General features: G+C 34.6%; 1 protein-coding gene across 3 annotated transcripts in view; it reads left to right on the top strand.

Annotated features, from left to right (window-relative positions):
• The window catches only part of TTC6 (tetratricopeptide repeat domain 6), a 208,137-nt gene that overhangs the window by 149,752 nt on the left and 33,017 nt on the right, over positions 1–25,368 (top strand). For all 3 annotated transcript variants that reach the window (XM_045450746.1, XM_045450747.1, XM_045450748.1), the window contains 9 exons: positions 1,029–1,198; positions 4,412–4,532; positions 5,941–6,091; positions 7,834–7,916; positions 11,999–12,075; positions 12,506–12,666; positions 22,843–22,977; positions 24,225–24,374; positions 25,172–25,312. In XM_045450746.1, the coding sequence (XP_045306702.1) occupies positions 1,029–1,198; positions 4,412–4,532; positions 5,941–6,091; positions 7,834–7,916; positions 11,999–12,075; positions 12,506–12,666; positions 22,843–22,977; positions 24,225–24,374; positions 25,172–25,312 (1,189 nt within the window). The remainder of the gene's footprint in view (positions 1–1,028; positions 1,199–4,411; positions 4,533–5,940; positions 6,092–7,833; positions 7,917–11,998; positions 12,076–12,505; positions 12,667–22,842; positions 22,978–24,224; positions 24,375–25,171; positions 25,313–25,368) is intronic.

Here is a 25,368-nt window from a genome sequence, read left to right on the forward strand (position 1 = left end):
AAATATTACTAAAGGTTTATCCTGTAAATTTTAAGTTTGGGGTCATATAATATGCTGAAAAATCACTAGGAATATTCTTAGCAATCAGAAATACTTAACAATAAATATAAAATTCTTATATTTATTAGAAAATAAATAAGACATGTCTTAAAGATGGGGCAATAAACATTTAGGTGAAAGATAAAATATCATGAGTCTCAGGATGCTTAGTGCTTTTGAGGGATCTTTGTTACCAGTCTGTCAATGCACTGGCTTCACTCTTTTCTCCAAGTTATCATTGATTTCATAATATAACTTTCTTATACATCTCCTTATCCCCTCTCCCTCCCCCCAACTAGATTTATGTTAACTTCTTTGCAGCAGATAACCTATATTAGCTTATTCCTCCTGTTTTTCCTTAATTGCCTTATTTTATTTCTAAAATCTGATTTGCTTTATATTACTAAATGATTGAAAATGGAATTTTCAGGAACTGATGTAGGTTAATGATAATTTTGAAACTGGAGTCAGAAGTTAATGGAGATAATCCAATCACACAATTGATGCAATAGTTTTCATCCATGTGAAGCAGCCTCCTATTTATTTGGGTGCATTTTCAGTGCCAAAGAAAAGTCTTCTAACAACTCCACTCACTGAGGCCCATTTCCTTCAAAATGGATTATTTGTTTTTTCTAGAGAACAATCTTACATAAATTAAAGCCTAACATTTTGGGTACTCAATAAGTAATAAAAATAAATAAACTCATATTTATTTTATTGATACATTTCTCTGATAAGTACAAGAAATGTAATAAGATTAGTAGGCATATAATTAGCATATTATTAATAAGCATATAATTATATATAAAATAAAGTATATTTATTTATAAAAAGTTCATATCCTTTTTGCTATTAACATCATTGCTAACTTTTTTTGGGGAGCAAGTGGAAATAATCAGAAATTGTTATTCAAATATAAAATTAGTTGTAAAGGAAAAAAGAGAAAATGTGTATTTTGCAATACATATTGAATTTTTTTCTTTTTCTAGGACATACAGAGGAAGAGCATATTTTAAACGGCAATTTTATAAGCAAGCAACTCAAGATCTTTCTGTGGCAATTCACTTAGATCCTAATAACTGGTTAGCACTGTATTATAGAGCCTGCTTGTTTAGAAAGAGTAGCCCTTTTAGAGCGCTCCAGGACTACAGCGTTTCAGGTACTTTGCCTTCAACTGCACATACATAGGAATTTGATTTGAAGTTCATGGAGTGGAATACTAATATGGGATGATTAATATAATATGTATATTTTTATGTAGTTACATATTAAGATATTTTTGTATAGTATATATATTCACATATTTTTACAAGCTACAATGGTTTAAGTGTTCCTAGTATGCCCTTTTAGTGAATGTGAGTGTGTTTGTACTTACATGTATGTGTATAACTTTGGCAAAGGGAGAATATCATATCAAAGAAATCTCTTTCTATATATTGAGTTCTCAGGTTATTTCTGGAAATCCAGGTCTATTTTCTAGTCAGCTTGCTAAAACAACAGTGAATTTTCCTAGTGGGCTGTGTCCTACTCCATAGGCCTAGCCCATTGATTAGTCAAATTCTGAGTTTTTAAACCCTTAAACTAAAAATGTGCTTTGAGAATCTTTAGTAATAATAGGATGCCAAAAGCTAACAGTAGTCATTTCCACTTTACCCTGTATCAGTGTATTCTTGGTATATAAATATGCCCTGCACCATTTTGTGCATAGAGTAAGTGCTCAGTAAACAGTCCCAGCTGAATAAACTAGCCCATTGTGATTGGATAATTCCAGCCAGAGACCAACAGTGTTCCCCTGGGTGCAAAGTACTACAATCCCATCATTCTAGATGAGGCAGTATCAGTATCTAGAGACTAAGAGACAACTATACTCTTACAAAGAGAATTACATAGCTCCTGAAGGAAGGCAATATAAGATGATAGCCTTCTGAGGCCACCTGTGCCATGAATATTCAAATAAAATAACCTAGAGTCTATCCTATGTGCTGAGAGGAATCTGGTACCCTCCCTTCTATTTCTAAGGATTTTTGGAAGGGAAGACTAAGTTACATTTTGTTTAAAGATTACAAGAATCTTTGCATCTAATTTTGCTCTCTGGTTGATTCTCCATTTTTGTATATCCACACAATTCTTGTGATTACTGTTAATGAATGTCTTGGGGTTGGGGGCATTTGGCTCGCTCAGTGGGTTAAGCATTGGAGTTTAGCTCAGGTCATGATCTCACAGTTCATGAGTTTGAGCCCCACCTTGGGCTCTGTGGATAGTTCAGAGCCTGGAGCCTGCTTCAGATTCTGTTGTCTCCCTCTCTCTCTGCCCTTCCCTGCTCATGATCGATCTCTCTCTCTCTCTCTCTCTCAAAAATAAATAAACATTAAGAAAATGAATATCTTAGGATTCAAAGGATAAAGTTAGCAGAAATGATTTAAATTTAGAAAAAAAAATTTTTTAATGTTTGTTTAGTTTTGAGACAGAGAGAGACAGAGCATGAGTGGGGGAGGGGTAGAGACAGAGGCACAGAATCTGAAGCAGGCTTCAGGCTCTGAGCTGTCAGCACAGAGCCCCATGCGGGGCTTGAACTCACGAGCCATGAGATCATGACCCGAGCCAAAGTTGGATGCTCAACTGACAGAGCCACCCAGGTGCCCCAAAGCGATTTAAATTTGAAGGTCAAGCCCACCCATTTTTCTTGAAGTTTATTTCTCTCTGTCAGCTCTGTCTGTCTGCCATCTGGCCAAACTCCTTTCTTGGTAATCTCTAAAAGCCTCTTTTTCATACTTCCCTCTTCTCCAAGTTGTGGGCTCCTCACTCTCTCTTTTCTAGGCTATCACAATAATACAAAGTCTTTGTTATTTTTTTTTTTTTAATTTTTTTTTCAACGTTTATTTATTTTTGGGACAGAGAGAGACACAGCATGAACGGGGGAAGGGCAGAGAGAGAGGGAGACACAGAATTGGAAACAGGCTCCAGGCTCTGAGCCATCAGCCCAGAGCCCGACGCGGGGCTCGAACTCACGGACCGCGAGATCGTGACCTGGCTGAAGTCGGACGCATAACCGACTGCGCCACCCAGGCGCCCCCAAAGTCTTTGTTATTTAATTATTCAGTGCAGACCAACTTGATTTTGGCTTTAATTCTTTTCTACAGGCTAGCTTAAGGAGTTTTATCTTCCACAATCAAAAAGGACCCTTAAGATATTTTTCCAAGCTAATAATAATATCTAACATTTATTGTGCATTTCACTAATTGCCAAACACTAATCTAAATTCTTTATATAGAGTGTTTCAATTAATATTCAGAATAATGCTATGAGGTAGGAATTATTTTCGTCCCTGATAAGAAAACAGAGGCACAGAGAGGTTAAGTAATTCTAATATTTTTTCCTTAGGTAGAATTTTTTAATTTTCCTAGAGCAACCACCAAAAGTGCAGCTGACTTTGTCTTTGCTAGCCAATTATACTGTGAATGGAGCAGATTGCCTCCATGATTATTTATTTAATCTGTGTCATCATTGCTTAAACTCAATATACTTCCCCAAATCTAACACTGTGAATATTTTTGTCCCAGACTGTGAGCACTATGTACATTTTTGGCAGAACTTTCCCTTCTTAGCCAGAATGGGCCTGAGAAGCTTAGAAGACATGGATCAAATGTTGTGGAAAACCCATGTAATTCACTAGCATGTTTTTGGGAAAGTGAAGGGAAAATTAGTAAGTGGGGATACATGAGATGACCTCTAGACTGCTTATAGATGAAAGACACACACCTGGAGTACTGAGAAGATTCTTTTTGCCCCACACTCCTGTTGTTTAGAATATGCATAGTCAAGTTGCCTGCCTTAACTCCCAAGTTCAGTTTACCTTGGAGTAGTCTCTTTGAGCTGCTCTTCCTGGTTGATGTGTAGCAGCCTGATCTCTGTCATCTGCGTGTCTGGAGTTGTACCAGAGCCTGTGTTATGACCAATAGCAATGCTTTCCTGATAATTAACAGCCCATCAAGGGCAATGGTGCCCTTCTGACTGCAATCCACTGAAGTGAATCAGAGGTTAGATTCCATCTTTGCCATTGACTTAATCATGACTGTGGTTAAGCCCCTTTGCACCTTAATCTCTTCATCTGTGAAGTGAATGGACTATCCTAGATTACCATCAGGATTTCTCCAGTTTTAATGAATTTGTGAACCTTGATAGCCACATTGTTACTTATAGACAAATACATTTTTATGTGAATACTGTTTCTTACCAAATAAATGCGCTCATCATAGATATGTTTTATAAAGTGTTCAAATGTAAGAATAAGCAATGGGAAGGGTAAAGACTAAAACACAACTCAGATATTTTTGTTCAGAACCCAAATAAGATGTATGTTGTTATTTTTAAGCTCTCATAAATGATGGCTATGAGAATCTTGGTTGTTTTCTACATCGGGGCATACTCTATGCAGATCTAAAGCTTTGGTTGCTGGCAATCTGTGACTTTGAAACTGTTATTTCTCTAGAAAGGTATGTTTTCCTTTTCATTCTTACTGATTTCACTTTTGTATAAAGTTAAGAAAAAAAAAACAAAATGAAAGAAAAAGCTCTTTCCCCTCATCATTAATAACCTTATAAAATAACAATTGTAAAAGCATCCTAGAATTAGAATACTACTTCTAAGATAAGATCTGGTTCCCAACATCTGTTTACCTCAGATACTTTTGCAAATTTTAGATATTGAATGCTTTTGAGATGAGTCCAATTCACAGATAACAACGTAAAGTTACTAACAGCAGTGTGGGGATAAACAGATCAGAGCTTCTTGAAATTAACTTCATGAAAAAATGTTATCAAGTTTTAAAATAATGAGAAAACATTCTGCTTGGTATATTGCTATGCACACAACATATGACTCAATAGTAGGAAACTATTTAGAATCTGACTTCATTTTGGATAGTAAAGCAAAAGAAAAAACCAATACTGTTAGAGTATAGGTTTAGGAAGAAACAAAGACTAAAAGTTGTACACACTTTTAGTGTGTACAGAAATCTAAGCTCTAAAACACAGAATTAATTAATTTCTGTTCTTTTCAAAGAAGCATTTGTTAAAATGAAAGGCATCAAAAAAAAAAAAAAACTAAACTAAAAACAACATGCCAATTCCATGCCAACCAGCAGACTGTTTACTTTTATCTAAGGTAAACTTTAAACTTGACTTAGGAAAGTCATGGAGAATGGCTCCATAATGGCCAAAGTAGTTCCTTTTTAGATATTTTTGAGCCAGAAAGAAAAGAGTTTCAGTTGCAAAAAAAGCCAAAAAATGGGCAGTAAGAACTTTGGTGTCTTTTAGGCAAAGGGTCTACGCTTCTAACAAAGCTGGGCTATAGGGTATGTAGTTTCCTCATTTTGAAATAGAGGCATCAAATAAAGTAATTTCTAAGATCAATTCTCTATTGAAAATGTTTTGATTTAAAGAGAGAAAAAATACATTTATTTTATAAAGAAAAGAAGCTGGGCTAATATGTAGGTGGAGAGGATTTTTAACCCCAGGCTCTGAGAATATTACTGTTTCTCTCTGTTACTCATGGCGAACACAACATAGCCTGAGGGGAAAACTTTTAAATTGAGAAAAACTAAGCTTGAAATTCAAGATAAGTCAAGATTAAGTCAAGGAAGAGTAAAGATGGAGCGGGGAGTTCAGGAATTCTGTTCCTAGCATAGACTCTATAAATGTTGATTCTCAACTAAGGATTTTATAAAGGTGCTTATAACTTTTAAGAGAATAGTTAACTGATTTACTTTGTTTTAGTAAAACATTTAATAGAACATCTTGATATATATTGATGTATGTATTTCACTAGGTTCATTCAAAATTGGAAAACATTTGGATTAATTAAAATGTCTAACAAGATTTTGCTTTTTCACTTTTTTTTTAGAACTGTTATTTTGGCTTACGTAAATATTGGCCTCATACATCTGCTATACTTGGATAACTACGTTGAAGCCATTTGGCATTTTTCTGAGGCTATTAGACTTGATCCTTTATATATTCAAAGCTATATTTGTAGAGCAGAAACCTATCATAAGGTATTTAAGTTTTGAAAACCTTGATTTTTAAAAAAAATGCTTTAATTTTCTGGATATCTATTGTTCAGTGTAATTTCAGTATATTAATATATTTGTTTTCAGTTAATTACAGAGGCTAATGCATGTCCAAGCAAGAAATATAAAGTAGATATAGTTAATTATAATTACCTATGTATAAAGCCTTTACTTATGAAGTGTGAATTTTGTCTTTCATTAAAAAAACAATGTTTTTCCTTATTACAAAAACAATATATATTTATTTCATGTAATATATGTATGCAAATAACAGTAAGTTAAAATAATCCATAATTTTATTCTCTAGAGACAACTACTATTAACATTTTACAGTGGTTTTGAGAGAGAGAGAGAGAGAGAGAGAGAGAGAGTGTGTGTGTGTGTGTGTGTGTGTGTGTGTGTGTGAAAGAGAGCAGGTGGGTTCGTAGAATGGGATCTGTGTATATAATGGGATCCTACTCATTCATACTTACCTTTAGATTTTGTTTAAATTAAAAAATATTTTTTAATGTTTATTTATTTTGAGAGAGAAAGAGCGATAATGAGAGAGAGAGAGAGAGAGAGAGACAGAGCGTGAAGAAGGGAGGGGGTGAGAGAGGGAGACACAGAATCTGAAACAGGCTCCAGGTTCTAAGCTGTCAGCACAGAGTCCGACGTGGGGCTCAAACTCAAGAGCTGTGAGATGATGACCTGAGCCGAAACCGGACGCTTAAACTGAGCCACCCAGGCGCCCCAAGATTTTGTTTAAATTTTACAAGTTATTTAAATTAAAAAATGTGATATATCTTTAGTGTTGCAAAGTCAAAGATGCAATAAATAGCAAAAGTCCTCCCTGATTCCAACCAAATTTGACTTTCCAGAGATAAACACTGTTAGCTGTTGTTTCTGCCTTTCAAAATAGATATCCCTGTCTACCACTCCACCACTAATCATCGTGTCCAAGTCAGTATCATTCCTCATCAGGATTGCTGCAGGGACCTCTTGGTCTTCTTGCTTCTGTTTTTTACTCCCTTCGGAAGGATTTTCAACATAGCCTCCATAGTGATCCTGTTAAAACATAAGTCAGATTATTTCACTTTGCCCAGAACCCTTTAATAGCTTCCCTTGTACTCAGAATAAAAGCTGAATCCTGCAAAAGCCAAAGGCCTCTAAGAACCACAGGAATTGGCTCCTTATTACCATTCTGCCCTCATCTTCTACAAGTTCTCTGGTCACACTGGTTTCAGCCATGATAGTCTAGTTTGTGCTGTGGCTAAACACGTACACACACGCACCAAACCCTCCCCCCACCCCGAACACTTAAAATCACTGTGTTAAAATAACAAAGGTTTATTTCTTGCTCACAGTGCTTGTCTACTGCGAGTTAGCTAGAGTCTCTGTTCTCCATTGTCGACATCTCAGGACCCAATGTGACTCGAGTCCCGTGCAATGCCCTTCCTTTCCTGATGGTGGAGGTAGAAGACCCAGGGCAGGCTTAGTAAAAAGTTTAAAAAAAAAAAAACTTTTTAACTTTAAAAACTTTTTAAAAAGTTTTAAAAAACTTCTTTGTATCCCATTTGGTTTGATGATTCTTAAAAAGCAACAAACAAACAAATAAAACCCAAAAGAACTCATGTATATTAGGAGATGTTCTTGCAAAATTTCTGTATTGAAGGATGGGAGGGAAGCATCAGAAGGGAAACAAATCAGTATTATTATAAGCAAAGTTTCTATTTATCACTCAACAGTTGCATAAATTGAAAAAGGCAGTAAGAGAGTTATCTCGTGCTATCCACCTTCAGCCAGATGGAATCCAATTATATATAATAAGGTACGAACATAGAAATTGAGTTCTTCTTGGCATAACTAAGCACATGAGCTAGCTGTTGGGATCTTTACTTCCCTCTTGATCTTTCTGTCCTCTTCTTTTTACATTTAATTTTCCAGCAATGGCCACCTTTCAACTAGCAAGTCAGATATAGCTATTGTATTTGTTAAATTTTAAGATTATTTATAAGATAACCAGATATCTTACCCTTTTCTCTATCCTTGCATCAAAACACAACTGTTTAAACTACCCCATGATCCAGTAATCCCACTACTAGGTTTTCATCTAAAGAATACAAAAACACTAATTTTAAAGGATATATGCATCTCTATGTTTATTGCAGGATTATTTACAATAGCCAAACTGTGGAAGCAGCCCAAGTGTCCATCCATGGGTGAATGGATAAAGAAGATACACAGTAGAATATTATTAAGCCATAAAAAAGAATGTAATCTTGCCATTTGCAATAACATGGATGAATCTAGAGGGTATAATGCAAAGCAAAATAAACCAGCCAGTTAGAATATGATTTCAGTCATATGTAGAATTCAAGACACAAAACAAAGGGAAAAAAGGAGACAAATCAAAAAACAGACTCTTAACTATAGAGAACAGAGGGTAACCAGAGGGGAGGTGGGTGGGAGGATGGGGGAAATAGGTGAAGGGGATTAAAGAGTATACTTATCTCGAAGAGCTTTGAGTACTGTATGGAAGTGTTGAATCACTATATGGCACACCTGAGACTAATATGACACTGTATGTTAACTATATTGGCATTTTATTTATTTATTTATTTACTTACTTTTGTTAATATATGGCTGGCATACAATATTATTTTAGCTTCAGGTATACAATAGTGCAGGTACACAGTAAAGATTCCTAATTTTATATATATATATATATATATATATATATATATATATATATATATATATATATAACAAAATGATCACCATAAGTCTAATTACCATCTATCACCATATTAAGTTATTGTAATATCATTGACTATATTCCCTATGATGTACTTTTTATCCCTGTGAGTTACTGATTTTATAACTGGAAATTTGTACTTCTTAATTTCCTTCACCTATATCATCCCTCCCCACCAAGCCCTTTCCCTCTGGTGACCAGTTTGTTCTCTGTATTTATGAGTCTGTGTTTTTGTTTTGTTTGCTCATTCATTTTAGTTTTTATTGTTTGTTTGTTAAATGTTTATTTTTGAGAGAAAGAGAGACAGAGCGTGAGCTGGGGAGGGGCAGAGACAGAGGGAGACACAGAATCCAAAGCAGGCTCCAGGCTCTGAGCTTTCAGCACAGAGAGAAATCATGACTTGAGCCAAAGTCAGAAGCTTAGTCGACTGAGCCACCCAGGCACCCCTCATTTTGTTTTTAGAGTCTACATGTAAGTGAAATCATATAGTATTTGTCTTTCTCTGTCTGACTTATTTCACTTAGTACAATATCTTTAGTCCTATCCATGTCACAAATGGCAAGATTTTGTACTTTTTTTTTACAGCTGAGGAATATTCCATTGCACACATATACCACATCTTTTTTTAAATTGAAATATTGTTGACACACAATGATACGTTTTGCCTCAGATGTGCAACATAGTGATTCAATAACTTTATACATTCTTCTATGCTTACCACAATTGTAGCTACCATCTGTCACCATATAATACCATTGGCTATATTTTCTATGCTGTTTCATCCCCATGATTTATTCATTTCATAACTGGAACCCTGTACCACCCATTTGTCTGCACCTATTTTGCCTATCCCTCTACCCCCTCCTGTCTGGTAACTACCTGTTTGTTCTCTGTATTTATGGGTCTGTTTCTGCTTTTGCTGTTTGTTCATTTGGTTTTTGGATCCCACATATAAGTGAAATCATACGGCAATTATCTTTTCCATTCTGACTTATTTAATTTAGCATAATATCCTTTAGGTCCATCCATATTGTCCCAAGTGGCAGGATTTCATTTTTTAATGGCTGAGTAATAATCCATTGTATATTTATACACATCTCCTTTACCTATTCATCTATTGATGGATACTTAGATTGCTTCCATATCTTGAGTATGTTATATAATGCTACAATGAACATAGTGGTGTATATATTATTTTGAATTAGTGTTTTCATTTTCTTTGGATAAATCTCAAAAGTAGAACTGCTGTATCATATGGTGTTTCTATTTTTAATTTTCTGAGGAACTTCCATACTGTTTTCCATAGTGGTTGTATCAATTTACATTCCCATCAATAGTGCACAAGGGTTCCCTTTTCTCCACATCCTCATCAATACTTGTTATTTCTTGTCTTTTTGATAATAGCCATTCTGACAGGTGTAAGGTAATATCTCATTGTGGTTTTGATTTGAATATCCCTGATGATTAGTGATGTTGAACAACCTTTCATGGACCCATTGGCCATCCACATATCTTCTTTGGGAAAATGTCTATTTAGGCCCTCTGCCCATTTATAACCAGACAATTTGTTTTTTGTTTTGTTTTGTTTTGTTTTTGTTTTTTGGTTTTTGTGTGTGTGTGTGTTGAGTTGTAGGAGTTCTTTATAGGTTTTGGATATACACCCCTTATCAGATACAACATTTGCAATTATCTTCTCCCATTCAGTAGGTTGAGTTTTCATTTTGTTAATGGTTTCCTTTGCTGTGAAAACGCTTTTTAGTTCAATGTAGTCCCATTTGTTTATTTTTGCTGTTGTTTCCTTGCTACTGTTGCCTGAGGAGACAGACCCAAAATAATATTGCTAAGACAAATGATAAAGAGTTTTTGGCTTATGTTTTCTTATAGGAGTTTATAGTTTCAGGCTTTACATTAGGTAAAGTCTTTAATCCATTTTGAGTTTATTTTTGTGTATGGTGGGAGAAAGTGCCCTAATTTCATTCTTTTGCATATAGCTGTTTAGTTTTCCCAGTACCACTTATTGAAGAGATGGTTTTTTTCTCTATTGTATATTCTTGCCTCCTTTTTCATACATTGATTGGCCATACAATTGTGGGTTTATTTCTGAGCTTTATATTCTTTTCCATTCATCTATATGTCTGTTGTCTGTTTTTGTGCCTGTACCATACTGTTTTGATGACTATGGATTTTTAGTATAATTTGAAATCAAGGAGCATGATACTTCCAGCTTTGTTCTTCTTTCTCAAGATTGCTTTGGCTGTTTGGAGTCTTTTGTGCTTTCATACAAATTTTAGGACTTTTCTTCTAGTTTTATGAAAAAAAGTCATTGGTATTTTGATATGGATTGTACCTTTCGGTAGTATAGACATTTTAATAATATTAGTTTTTCCATCTTTAATCACTGAATATCTTTCCATTTATTTGTGTCATCTTGTTTCTTTTATCAATGCCTTATTAGTTTCAGAGTACAGATCTTTCACCTCCTTGACTAAATTTATTCTTAGTAATTTCATTCTTTTTGAAGCAGTTGTAAATGGGATTAAAAAATTTCTTTCTGATAGTTCATTATTAGTGTATAGGAATATAACAGATTTTTATATATTAATTTTGTATCCTACAACTTTACTGGATTCATTTATTAGTTATAATTTTGGGGGGGAGTCTTTTGGGTTTTCTATATAGTATCATGTCATCTGCAAATAGTAAGAGTTTTACTTCTTTCTTTCTAATTTAGATGTGTTTTATTTCTTTTTCTTGTCTGATTGCTGTGGCTCTGATTTTTATGTTGAATAAAAGAATGGGCATTCTTGTCTTACTTCTGATCTTAGAAGAAGAAAATTTTAGCTTTACACCACTGAGTATGATTTTAGCTGTGGGGTCAGAGTATAACATTTAAAATATAGATAACTGGAAAAAGATTTGAGTATTTTTATTTCAGCTTCACTTTTCCTAAATTGTTTTCTCATCACATCTGTATGCTAATTGGTCAATTTAGATTATATAAAATGTTTATAATTTTTACATAGTTTTTATTATACGCATATAAGTATGAATAAAGGTACTATAATTATAAAATATTAAGTAACTGATTATAAGAAATTTTATTTTAGAAAAATTATTTTTAACTACTTAGAATTAAAAGGTATTATTTTTTTCAGAGGACAATATCTTCTTATGATGAAATGTTATGATCTTGCAAAGTTTACTATTTATCAAGTGGCAGAAATGAACAAAGGTAAACATAATTAATGCAAAATTATAATTGTCTTAATTTTAAAATAAATACCTCCTACAATGTTTATACTGTTTTCAATAGGCAAGTAGGAATAACATGGAAGGTGTACTTCATCAAAGATGATTTTGAAAATTTAAATGTTCAGTTTCACATGTACAAAATCAACTAGTAAATGCTTCATTGATGAAATGAATTTTCTTAGAGATTATTATGGGAGATTCCAGGGTTATAATTTTAGTTTTTTTGTTTTTGTTGTTGTTTGTAATTGGAATATCTTATTGTTTGTTGGTAGTAAATAGATTTTAGTATTGCATTGATTTATTCATATTACAAAGATAAATTATTGAATTGCTTGACATCCTTAAAATAATCATATTCTAAATCCTAGATACTTGACAAAGGTAATTGATAAATTTTATTTTCCTTTTAGGTCTCATTGAGCTGAGTCCTATACAGCAAGCACTCATTTATTCATTTTGTGAAAACCATGACAAGGCCATTCAGGTCTTGGATCGGATCACTTCGAACAGGCCTGAGCTCACCATGTATACTCTATTAGCAAAAGCCCAAATGAAAGCCAAGAAAATCAAGGTGAAAAGTCTTGCGTATTATTTACTAAACCTATTAATAGAATTTTTATATTGTGCTCAGCATGACAGCTTATATACTTTTTTTTTTTTTGCAGAACTAGATTATAACATTTATTTATTGATTCTTGTGTTAATTAACATCTGGGTTATTACTTTTTATTTATTTATTTTTCCTCTTAAGACTAGGGCTGCTATAAATATTCCTTTACATGTTTTCTGTTAACATGTGGAATAGCTTTCCAGGATATATTCCTATGAATGGAATTGCTGGTATGTATAGAATGTGAATATTTAACTTTCAAGAAAATGGCATGTTGTTACATAGGGCTGTACCAATTTATGCTCCTACCTGTCATGTATGAATGTTCCTGTTGATCTCTATCCTCTACTGTAATTGGTTGTCAGACTTTGTTTTTGTCAGTTTAGTAGGTAAAAACTGATGTCTCATTGTGGTCTTAATTCACATTTCTCTGAGCACAGATTGAGCATCTTCTTATATGTTTGTTAATTGCTCATATTTCATGTTCTCTTAATTTCCTGCACATATTTTTTGTTTGTCTTGTTCTTATAGATTTTAGGCATTAAAAAATAAATTCTGTGTATCAATCCTTGGTTGGTTGTCATGTATGCCACATATCTTCTTGTAATTTGTGGCTGGTTTTACAGAAGTTCTTAATTTTAATATAGTAGAATGTATCTATTTGTTTGTTTTACTGTTGTGGCTTTTAAACAATTCTTGTTTAAGAAGTTTTTCCCTCTCCCAAGGTCATACAGATATTTTCTTCTAAAAGTTTAAGTTTTGCTTTTTCTATTTAAGATCTTACTCTAACTTAAATTGATTTCTTTGAGTGTGAGATAGTGGTAACATTTTAATTTTTCCTATATGGATATTCAAATGTTCAAGTGTCATTTATTGGACTGTTCTCTCAAGCCAAAGATCTGAAGTGGTACAGCTGTCATATTATAAGTTTTCATGCATATGTGGATCTGATTTGGGGCTGTCTATTCTTGTCTTTTGGTCAGTTTCTCTATCCCCAGCCCAATAGTACAATCTCTTAATTATTTTAGTTTTATTGTAATTATTGATATCTGGTAAAGCTAGCCCCTACACCATATTCTTCTCTAGGAAACTACTGGTTATTCTTGGGCCTTTATTCTTCTTCTATTTTATTTTATTTTATTTATTTTATTATTTATTTATTTTAATTTACATCCAAGTTAGCATGTAGTGCAATAATGATTTCAGGAGTAGAACCCAGTGATTCATCCCCTTCATATAACACCCAGTGCTCATCCCAAGTGTCCTCCTTAATGTCCCTTGCCCATTTAGCCCATCCCCCCTCCCACTACCTCTCCAGCAACCCTCACTTCTCTATATTTAAGAGTCTCTTCTGTTTTGTCCCTCTCCCTGTTTTTATATTATTTTTGCTTCCCTTCCCTTATGTTCACCTGTTTTGTATCTTAAGTTCCACATATGAGTGAAGTCATATGATATTTGTCTTCGTCTGATTAACTAATTTCGCTTAGCATAATACACTCTAGTTCTATCCACGTAGTTGGAAATGGCAAGATTTCATTCTTTTTGATTGAAGAGTAATACTCCATTGTGTGTGTATATATATGTATATATACACACACACACACACCACATCTTCTTTATCCATTCATCTATCGATGGACATTTCCTTACTTTGGCTATTGTTGATAGCACTGCTATAAACATTGGGTGCATGTGTCCCTTCTAAACAGCACACCTGTATCCCGTGGATAAATGCCTAGTAGTGTAATTGCTGGGTCGTAGAGTAGTTCTATTTTTATTTTTTAGTAGTTCTATATCTATTTTTTGAGGAATCTCCATACTGTTTTCCAGTGTGGCTGCACAAGTTCACATTCCCACCAGCAGTCCAAAAGGATGCCTCTTTCTCTGCATCCTCACCAACATCTGCCGTTGCCTGAGTTGTTAATTTTAGCCATTCTGACAAGCACGAGGTGGTATCTCATTGTGGTTTTGATTTGTATTTCCCTGATGATAAGTGATGTGTTGTATTTTTTCATGTGTCTGTTAGCCATCTGGATGTTTTCTTTGGAGAAGTATCTATTCATGTCTTTTGCCCATTTCTTCAACGGATTATTTGTTTTTTGGGTGTTGAGTTTGAGTTCTTTATAGATTTTGGATATGTCATTTGCAAATATCTTCTCATATTCTGTCAGTTGCCTTTTGGTTTGGCTGATTGTTTCTGTTGCCATGCACAAACTTTTTATCTTGATGAGGTCCCAATAGTTAATTTATTTTAGCTTTTATTTCCCTTGTCTCTGGAGACATGTTGAGTAAGAGGTTGCCGTGGCTGAGGTCAAAGAGGTTTTTACCTACTTTCTTCTCTAGGATTTTGGTGTCTTCCTATCTTACATTTAGGTCTTTAATCCATTTTGAGTTGATTGTTGTGTATGGTGTAAGAAAGTGGTCCAGGTTCATTCTTCTGCTTGTGGCTTGTCCAGTTTTCCCAATGCCATTTGCTAAAGAGAGTCTTCATTCCACTGGATATTCTTTCCTGCTTTGTCAAAGATTAGTTGGCCATAGGTTTGTGGGTCCATTTCTGGGTTCTCTATTCTGTTCCATTGATCTATGTGTCTGTTTTTGTGCCAGTACCATACTGTTTTGATGATTACAGCTTTGTAACACAGCTTGAAGTCCGGGATTGTGTTGCTTCCAGCTTTGGTTTTCTTTTTCAGGATTGCTTTGGCTCTTCAGGGTCTTTCCTGATTCCATACAAAATTTAGGATTGTTCTAAGTCTATCAAGAATGCTGGTGTTATTTTGATAGGGATTGCATTGAATATGTAGATTGCTTTGGATAATATCAACATTTTAACAATATTTGTTCTTCTAATCTATGAACATGGAACATTTTTCCATTTTTTTGTGCCTTCTTCAATTTACTTCATAAATTTTCTATAGTTTTCAGTGTTTAGATTTTTCACCTCTTTAGTTAGGTTTATTCCTAGGTATTTTATGTTTTTTTTGTGCAACTGCAAATGGGATCCATTCCTTGATTTCTGTTTCTGCTGCTTCATTATTGGTGTATAGAAATGTGACTGAATGCTGAGCATTGATTTTATATCCTGTGACTTTGGTGAATTCATGGATCAGTTCTACCAGTTTTATGGTGGACTCTTTCTGGGTTTTCCATATAAAGTATCATGTCTGTGAAGAGTGAAAGTTTGATTTCCTCCATCCTGATTTGGATGCCTTTCATTTCTTTTTGTTGTCTGATTGCTGAGGCTAAGACTTCCAGTACTGTGTTGAATAACAGTGATGAGAGTGGATATCTCTGTCGTGTTTCTGACCTTAGGGGGAAGGATCTCAGTTTTTATGCATTGAGGATGATATTAGCAGTGGGTCTTTTGTATATGGCTTTTATGATCTTGAGGTATGATCTTTCTGTCTCTACTTTCTTGATGGTTTTTATCAAGAAAGGATGCTGTATTTTGTCAAATACTTTCTCTGCATCTATTGAGAGGATCATGTGATTCTTGTCCTTTCTTTTATTAATGTGATGTGTCACATTGATTGATTTGCAGATATTGAACCAGCCCTGCATCCCAGGTATAAATCCCACTTGATCATGGTGAGTAATTTTTTTAATGTATTGTTGGATCTGGTTGGCTAATATTTTTTGAGAATTTTTGCATCCATATTCATCAGGGAAATTGGTTGGTAGTTGTTCTTTTTAGTGGGGTCTTTGTCTGGTTTTGTAATCAAGGTAATGCTGGCTTCATAGAATGAGTTTGGAAGTTTTCCTTTCATTTCTATTTTTTGGAACAGATTCAAAAGAATAGGTGGTAACTCTTTTTTAAATATTTGGTAAAAGTCCCCTGGAAAGCCATCCAGCCCTGGCCTCTTGTTTTTTGGGAGATTTTTGATTACTAATTCCAGTTATTTACTGGTTATGGGTCTGTTCAACTTTCCTATTTCTTCTTGTTTCAGTTTTGCTAGTTTATATGTTTCTAGGAATTTGTACATTTCTTCCAGATTGCCCAACTTACTGGCATATAGTTGCTCATAATATTCTCTTATTATGGTTTGCATTTTGGGGTGTTGGTTGAGATCTCCCCTCTTTCATTCTTGATTTTATTTATTTGGGTCCTTTATTTTTTCTTTTTAATCAAACTGGCTAGGGGTTTATCAATTTTGTTAATTCTTTCAAAGAACTAGCTCCTGATTTCATTGATCTAGTCTACTGTTGTTTTTTTTTTTTTTTTTTTTCGACAGCATTGATTTCTCTTCTAATCTTTATTATTTCCTGTCTTCTGCTGGTTTTGGGTTTTATTTGCTGTTCTTTTTCCAACTCTTTAAAGTGTAAGGTTAGATTGCATATCTGAAACCTGTCTTCCTTCTTTAGGAAGGCCTGCATTGCTATATACCTCCCTCTTAGGACCGCCTTTGCTGCGTCCCAGAGGTTTTAGGCTGTTATCATTTTCATTGGTTTCCATGTACTTTTTAATTTCTTCTTTAAATTATTGGCTAACCCATTCAGTCCTTACTAGAGTGTTCTTTAATCTCCAAGTATTCGTTGTCTTTTCAAATTTTTTATTGTGGTTGATTTCAAGTTTCATAGCATTGTGGTCTGAGAATATGCACGGTATGATCTCGATCTTTTTGTATTTGTTGAGGGCTGATTTGTGTCCCAGTATGTGTTCTATTCTGGAGAGTGTTCCATGTGCACTCAAGAACAATGTGTATTATGTTGCTTTAGAATGTAATGTTCTGAATATATCTATTAAGTCCATTCGTTCAGTGTGTCATTGAAATCCATTGTTTCCTTATTGATTTTCTGCTTAAATGATATGTCCATTGCTGTGAGTGGGGTGTTGAAGGTCCTCCTTTTATGATATTATTATCAATGAGTTTCTTTATGTTTAATTTATATTGGGTTTTTCCATGTTGGCATAAATGTTTACAATTGTTAGATATTCTTGGTGGATAGACCCCTTAATTATGATAAATGCCCTTCTTCATCTCTTGTGACAGTATTTATTTTAAAATCCAGATTGTCTGATATAAGTGTGGCTACTCTGGCTTTCTTTTGGCAACCATTAGCATGATAGATGGTTCTCCATTCTCTTACCTTCAATCTGAAGGTGTCTTTAGGTCTAAAATGGGTCTCTTGTTAACAGCATATAGGTGGACCTTATTTTCTTATCCATTCAGTGTTTCGTCCATTGACATTTAGAGTGAGTACTGAAAGATATGAATTTACTGCCATTGTGTTGTCTGTAGAGTTGGAGTTTCTTCTAGTGGTGTTCTCTGGTCATTTCTAGTCTCTCTTACTTTTGGTCTTTTTTTGTTTAATCTTTTCTACCCTCAGAGAGTCCCCTTTAAAATTTCTTGCAGGGCTGGCTTAGTGGTCACAGACTCCTTTACTTTTTGTGTGTCTGGGAAATTTTTTATCTCTCCTTCTATTTTGAATGACAGCCTTGCTGGATAAAGAATTCTTGGCTGCATATTTTTCTGATTCACCACACTGAATATATCCTGCCACTCCTTTCTGGCCTGCCAAGTTTCTGTGGATAGGTCTGCTGCAAACCTGATCTGTCTTCCCTTGTTGGTTAGGGACTTTTTTTCCCTTGCTGCTTTCATGATTCTCTCCTTGCCTGAGTAGTTTGTGAATTTGACTATGATATACCTTATTGATGGTCGGTTTTTGTTGAATCTAATGGGGGTCCTCTGTGCTTCCTGGATTTTGATGTCTGTGTCTTTCCCCAGGTTAGGAAAGTTTTCCACTATGACGTGTTCACAATACTTCTACCCCTATTTCTCTCTCTTCCTCTTCTGGGACCCCTATGATTCTGTTGTTGTTTCTTTTTAATGAGTCACTGATATCTCTAATTCTTAAATCATGCTCTTTTGCCTTAATCTCCCTCTTTTTTTCTGCTTCATTATTTTCTGTAAGTTTGTCCTCTATATTGCTGATTCTCCGATCTGCCTCATCCATCCTTGCCGCCGCAGAATCCATCTGTGATTGCAGCTCAGTTATAGCAGTTTTTATTTCATTCTGCCTGGTTTTTACTTCTTGCAGAATGCGATTCTAATCTATTTTCAACTCCAGCTAGTATTCTTATTATCATGATTCTAAATTCTGGTTCAGACATCTTGCTTGTATCTGTGTTGGTTAAGTCCCTGGCTGTTGTTTCTTTATGCTCTTTCTTTTGAGGTAAATTCCTTAGTTTCATCATTTTGAAGGGAGAAAAGGAATTAATGAGGTTGAAAAAATTAAAATTAAAATTTTAAAGTTAAACTTAAAAATTTTAAATTAAAGTTAAAATTAAATTAAAGTTTTCTGCTATGATTTGCTACCATAAACCTTCTCCTCTTTTTTCTCTCTCTTCATCTTCTGGGATGCCTATGATTTGGATGTTATTCCTTTTTAAATTTTTTTTTTTTTCAACATTTATTTATTTTTGGGACAGAGAGAGACAGAGCATGAACGGGGGAGGGGCAGAGAGAGAGGGAGACACAGAATCGGAAACAGGCTCCAGGCTCTGAGCCATCAGCCCAGAGCCCGACGCAGGGCTCGAACTCATGGACCGCGAGATCGTGACCTGGCTGAAGTCGGACGCTTAACCGACTGCGCCACCCAGGCGCCCCAGATGTTATTCCTTTTTAATAAGTCACTAAGTTATTTAATTCTTGTATCATGCTCTTTTGCCTTAGTTTCCCTCTTTTTTCGGGTTTATTCTCCATAATTTTGTCTTCTATTTCACAGATTCATTGCTCTGCTTCATCCATCCTTGCCACGTGGCACCCATTTGAGATTGTGTCTCAGTTATAGCATTTTTAATTTCATTCTCACTGAATTTCACCTGTTATTTCTGCAGAAAGGGATTCTATGCTTTTTTCAACCCCAGCTAGTATTCTTATTATCATGATTCTAAATTCTAGGTCAGACATCTTGCTTATGTCTGTGTTGATAACGTCCCTGGCTGTCATTTCTTCCTGTTCTTCCTTTTGGGGTGAATTTCTTCGTTTTGTCATTCTGGAGGAAGAAAAAATATAAATAAAACATTAAGTTGAAAATTGAAAAACAACACAAAAAATTCTGGAGGAAGAAAAAATATAAATAAAACATTAAGTTGAAAATTGAAAAACAACACAAAAAAGTCAAATAAAGGAAGCTGGAACCTGTTTTGGTTTGGTTGTTGACAGAAGCTTGACAGAATAGAGCAAAAAGGGAAAGAAAAGAAAAGAAGAAAAAAAGAAAATGTTTAAAAATTAAAACAAATGTAGGGGCGCCTGGGTGGCGTAGTTGGTTAAGCGTCCGACTTCAGCCAGGTCACGATCTCGCGGTCCGTGGGTTCGAGCCCCGCGTCGGGCTCTGGGCTGATGGCTCAGAGCCTGGAGCCTGTTTCCGATTCTGTGTCTCCCTCTCTCTCTGCCCCTCCCCCGTTCATGCTCTGTCTCTCTCTGTCCCAAAAATAAATAAACGTTGAAAAAAAAATTAAAACAAATGTATACCATAAAATAGAATAAAATGAAATGAAGAAAGTAAAATAGAATAAAAAGTCTATAAAAAATGAAAATATGGTAAAAAGAATTAAAAAATAAAAAGAAAACAGAAAATAAAAATAAAATTTTCTCTTTGTATCCAAGAAAAAGAAAAGAAAAACAAAAATCAAAAAACAAATAGATGGACCAGTTCAGAATGAAATCTGAAATTACATGCAATTTCCCCTAGAAGTCAAAGTATGAAGCACTTTATAGTCTACACTAAGCAGGCAGAAAGACGTATGGTGGTGCTCTAGGCCCTGAGCTTGGTTGGTGCAATTGGATTGGGCTTGGTGTAATGGCTCCTTTCTCCACTGCATGGCGCTGCTTAGCTTACTGGGGTGTATTGTTGTGGTGCACGTGTGCATGTATGCACATGCATAGGAAAGGTGAAAATTCAGAATATTCTTTGAATTGTATTCAATCTCTAGATTATTTTAGGGAAAATTGACACCTTTATGATACTGAATTTGTTTTGGGAATATTCTGACGTTTTCTTAAAAATTAAACAAAAATTTATTTATATTGGAGGGAGAGTGAAAGATTGTGTGCAAGTGGGAGAGGGGCAGAGAGAGATGGAGACAGAATCTGAAGTAGGCTCCACGCTCTGAGCTGTCAGCACAGAGCCCAATGCGGGGCTCAAACTCATGAACCATGAGATCCTTTCCTTAGTCAAAGTCAGAAGCTCAACTGACTGAGCCACCCAGGCACCCCTCTTATGTTTACTTTAACCTCCTCTCCTCCACTTATTGCTCTATAGAAATCTGGAATTACCTTTGATTGCCCTGTTCTATCCAATCAATAGTGATGTTCTCTTGATTCTTTCTAAATATCTCTCAGTTCTACTTCCTTTCTCCATTTCTATGGTCATTATCTTAATCCAGAACATATTTTTATTTTACTAGAATGATAGCAACACTGTTGCACTCTTCTAAGCTTTTATCCACATAACAGCTGCAGTATTATTTTTAGAACATAAATATGCTTTACTTGGGTACCCCTCTAGATCTTCCCCAGGAGTCTTTTCAGAGAAGTGAAGAAGAGACAGGTAGGACATCAGCTAGCTATGAGAGGAAGCAGGAGGAAGTGAAGATGTATTTACTTTAATTTAAATGGGATGGAAGACTTTGTGGACTCAAAGAGACAGTGAAGGGGCAGTGACCCAGAAGAGGAAGGAAATAACTTGTGTTCAGGCAGAGCAGGAGGAGTAGGGGTCAAGAACACAGCTTGAGGAATCTAATTCCTTCTGAATTAGAATTAGAAATTTCAGAAGGAATTTCTCCTTCTGAAAAGGAGAAGAATAGAAACCATTCAAAGTCAGGAGAGAAAAAAATGGAAATGGAAGAAGATATAGATGTGTTGAAAAGTAAAAAGGAGGAAAATGGAGAAAGAAGGTGGTGTGTTTTTTCTATGGCAAGGTCAAGTGCTGAGAATAAGGATGGAAAGATGGATATTGAAGTTATATGTGAAATAGATGCTAAGTGGAAGCACAAAGGACACTTAGCATACCCAAGCTAAATCTCGTTGTTTATTTAGTAATTTAATATGATTAAGAAAATGGTCTAAAGAGTCACAAATATTTATATTTCCATAAATATATCTGTTAGCTAATTATAAAAAAGTCATTTCTATCTGAAAAATTGAATTTTTTTCATTAGCAAATTTCAACTATTTTGACTAGTTTAAATGGGTGATTTATTTTAAAATTTATGTATTTATTCTGAGAGAGAGTGAGGGAGAGAGTGAGTGGGGGAGAGACAGAGAGAGAGAGAGAGAGAGAGAGAGAGAGAAAATCTGCCCTGACAGTGCAGAGCCTGATGTGGGGTTCAAACCCATGAAATATGAGATCATGACCTGAGCTGAAATCAAGAGTCAGACACTTATCTGACTGAGCCACTCATGTGCCCCTAAGAGGGTGATTTTTGATGTTAGTTTATTTTCTGGTGCCAGTGGATTTCCATTAAGAGCACAGTAGGACAGGGGCGCCTGGGTGGCTCAGTCAGTTAAGCGACTGACCTCGGCTCAGGTCATGATCTTGTGGTCTGTGAGTTCGAGCCCCACGTCGGGCTCTGTGCTGACAGCTCAGAGCCTGGAGCCTGTTTTAGATTCTGTGTTTCCCTCTCTCTGACCCTCCCCCGTTCATGCTCTGTCTCTCTCTCTGTCTCAAAAATATTAAACGTTAAAAAAATTATAAAGAGCACAGTAGGACAAAATAAAGTTTAATTAAAACCACATCAGATATTATCATTGGAAATCTTTTACTATTTAATAGCTGTTCAGTATTTCTTTCAGGAAGATTACTGAAAAACTGGTCATAAACTAGTCTATAACTTTCAGCTGATTTTATACTACAAGAAAATAGCCTTAATAATTTAGAAACTATAGTATCAAAAGTGCATATCTATAAGTCTGCTTAAGTAGCAGATTTAGGAGAGACACCTTGTTGGGATTCCCTGCCATCAGACTCCCTGCCTGGGTCCTCAGCTGGTGGTGCACTGACAAGGCCTGTGTCCTACTGTGGCCTACTGTGAAATGAGAGTAGGGCTGCATGCTTAGCATTCTTTTTAACTTTTAAGGCTGTCATGTTAAATGAATGTTAAAACATTCCCTTCCATGTTTTTTTTAATCATTCTAGGAAGCTATGAGAATGTTTAAAAAGGCGTTGGATATCTTTTCTCATTCTGATAAAGGACCAAATGCCATAGCAGCTTCAGCAGACTGTCTGTATAACTTGGGCCTTTGTTACATGGAAGAAGGCAACATACAAATGGTATTTTGTGTATTTAGGAGCATAGGTTTTTTGTGATTTTGGAAATTGATTTCTTGAATTCAGTTCTATTTCTGAAGGCTACCTATACAGTGATCGACTAGACCAAAGTTTCTTATAAAGGTTGGCTTAATACAATCAGTCTGCACCCTGCAATGCCTGCTATATCATTTTATTTACTCGGTACCTTTTATTTGATGTTGGTTTCCCAACAGTATTCCAAAGACTAATGTGTGTTTCCCACCAAAACAATAAATCTAACTGTAAGAAATTGTTATAGCAGAATATTTTCATCACATTAACATGAATTTATCCATTAAATTGTAAACATTTTAAATTGAGTGCTTCTGAGTAATACTATAGAATAAATAGAACATGAGTAGGATACTAATTTCTTTTATTGACAACTGAACAATTCATATCAGATTGAAACTGGTTATTAAGATGGTCAGATTCATTGAAAGCCAGTTGACTCAGTTATTATGTATTGATCCAATATTTGGCTAATTTATATAATTCTCCATTTTAAAATTGTCAGTGATGTGATAAATAAGTAATACAATTGATATTTTACAGTGGCTAATGTTGGATATTCCATAACTGAATCTCCCTATACACAGGCCTAGACACAGATGCACACACACACACACACACACACACACACACCATTCCAGTCTTTGTATTTAGGGGTGTTTGAAACTTGAATCTCCATAAACTTGAAGAAGAGTTGCACTTGATGAGTTGTTCCATTAAGAAATTCCAATAAATATAAATTAATTATAAATACTTTCTATGTTTTTAGTCCTTTTGGACAACCAGAGCAAACCAACATTTGCTTTACAACGTTGGGGAAATTTTTAGAGTTCCATTGTTCAGAAATGTCATTACTATGTATCTGCTATGGTTCTTGGGCCCTCATAGAAAATAAATGTACTGGTTGTGATTTCTTTGAAGAAACACATTATGAAGAATAACAATTAAAATTACACCTCCAAAAGTATTGGTAGCTAACAACATGGATTATATAGATATCAGTTTGGGAGTAAAGGAACCTATAAATTATAATAATAAACCTGACTTGTTTATATTACTTTTGTTTTCTCCACGAATTTCACTGGAAAATGTATTTAAAATGACCAAAAATAAGTGAAAGCTTTTAAACAATTGTTATACACTGTAATTTATTAACATTTTAAGTTAATCTATTCTACTACCTAAATGATTTTCTTTTTAACAATATACTCTCCTAGGCTTTTGATTGTTTTACAAAAGCTGTGAAAGCAAATCCTGATTTTGCAGAAGGCTTTTATCAACGTGGTCTTTGTAAAGTAAAACTTAACAAGGATAGCTCGGTCCTGGATTTTAATCGTGCAATTACCCTCAATCCAAAACATTACCAGGTATTTAAATGAATAATTTCAGTGATTTGGAGAGTGTGTTATATTTGCTAAAACTATTCAAGCCTTTATACGTTGTTGTTATTAGTTAGCAAGAATCAGTTACTTATACCTACTTCTTAGCCAACTCTGTTTTGATAATCCATATATCTGTATTTCCCTTTGAACTAAAGATGTTATTTCCAACAGTGATATGTTATATGTAAAGGTGCTTTCTGAATTGTGATGTTTATAAGTATTGTTAATATTTTACTATACCTATTAATAATTATAATTTTATATACTGTTATTAATTTCATTTACTTCTTATTTTGCTATCACATTTATTCTTGCCTTTTAAGAGGCTGGAGAGATGACACAAGATTGCATCTTGATTTTAAAAGCCTATGAAATTTGAATATGGACTAAATATTAGATGATTTTAAGGAAATACTATTAATTTTGTTAGATATATAATGATAGGGTGCTTATGTAAGAGAATGTTTACATAGTGGAAAACTTGGGGTGAAGTATTATGTCTACAACTTATTTTTAAATAATTCAGAAAAAAATAGATACAACAAATATTGCAAAATAATAATTATTGAATCAAGATGGTAGTCATATGGATGTTCATTATACTATTTTTTCTATTATTTTACATATTTGAAACATTTTCTAATAAAAGAGTGGGAAAAAAGACTATATTTTATATAATCTTTGGGTGGCATGGATTTGTTCAAACTATTACATATTTTGGGGGAATTGATGCTTTTACTAAAACTTCCATTCTTGCTTTCCTCTGCTCTTTCTCTGAAAAGGCGTATCTAAGCCGAGTAGCCTTCTATGGTTTAAAAGGAAGATACTCCAAAGCAATCTTGAATTGTAATGAGGCCATCAAAATTTATCCTCAGAGTGTGCGTGCCTACATCTACAGAGGAGTTCTGAAATACTACAACAAGGTAAGGCGATTTCCTGCCTTGTTAACTGAGATTTTAGAGTGCTCTGATGCCAAGTT

Source organism: Leopardus geoffroyi, chromosome B3 (assembly GCF_018350155.1).
Source record: "Leopardus geoffroyi isolate Oge1 chromosome B3, O.geoffroyi_Oge1_pat1.0, whole genome shotgun sequence".
NCBI classification, from domain to species: domain Eukaryota; kingdom Metazoa; phylum Chordata; class Mammalia; order Carnivora; family Felidae; genus Leopardus; species Leopardus geoffroyi.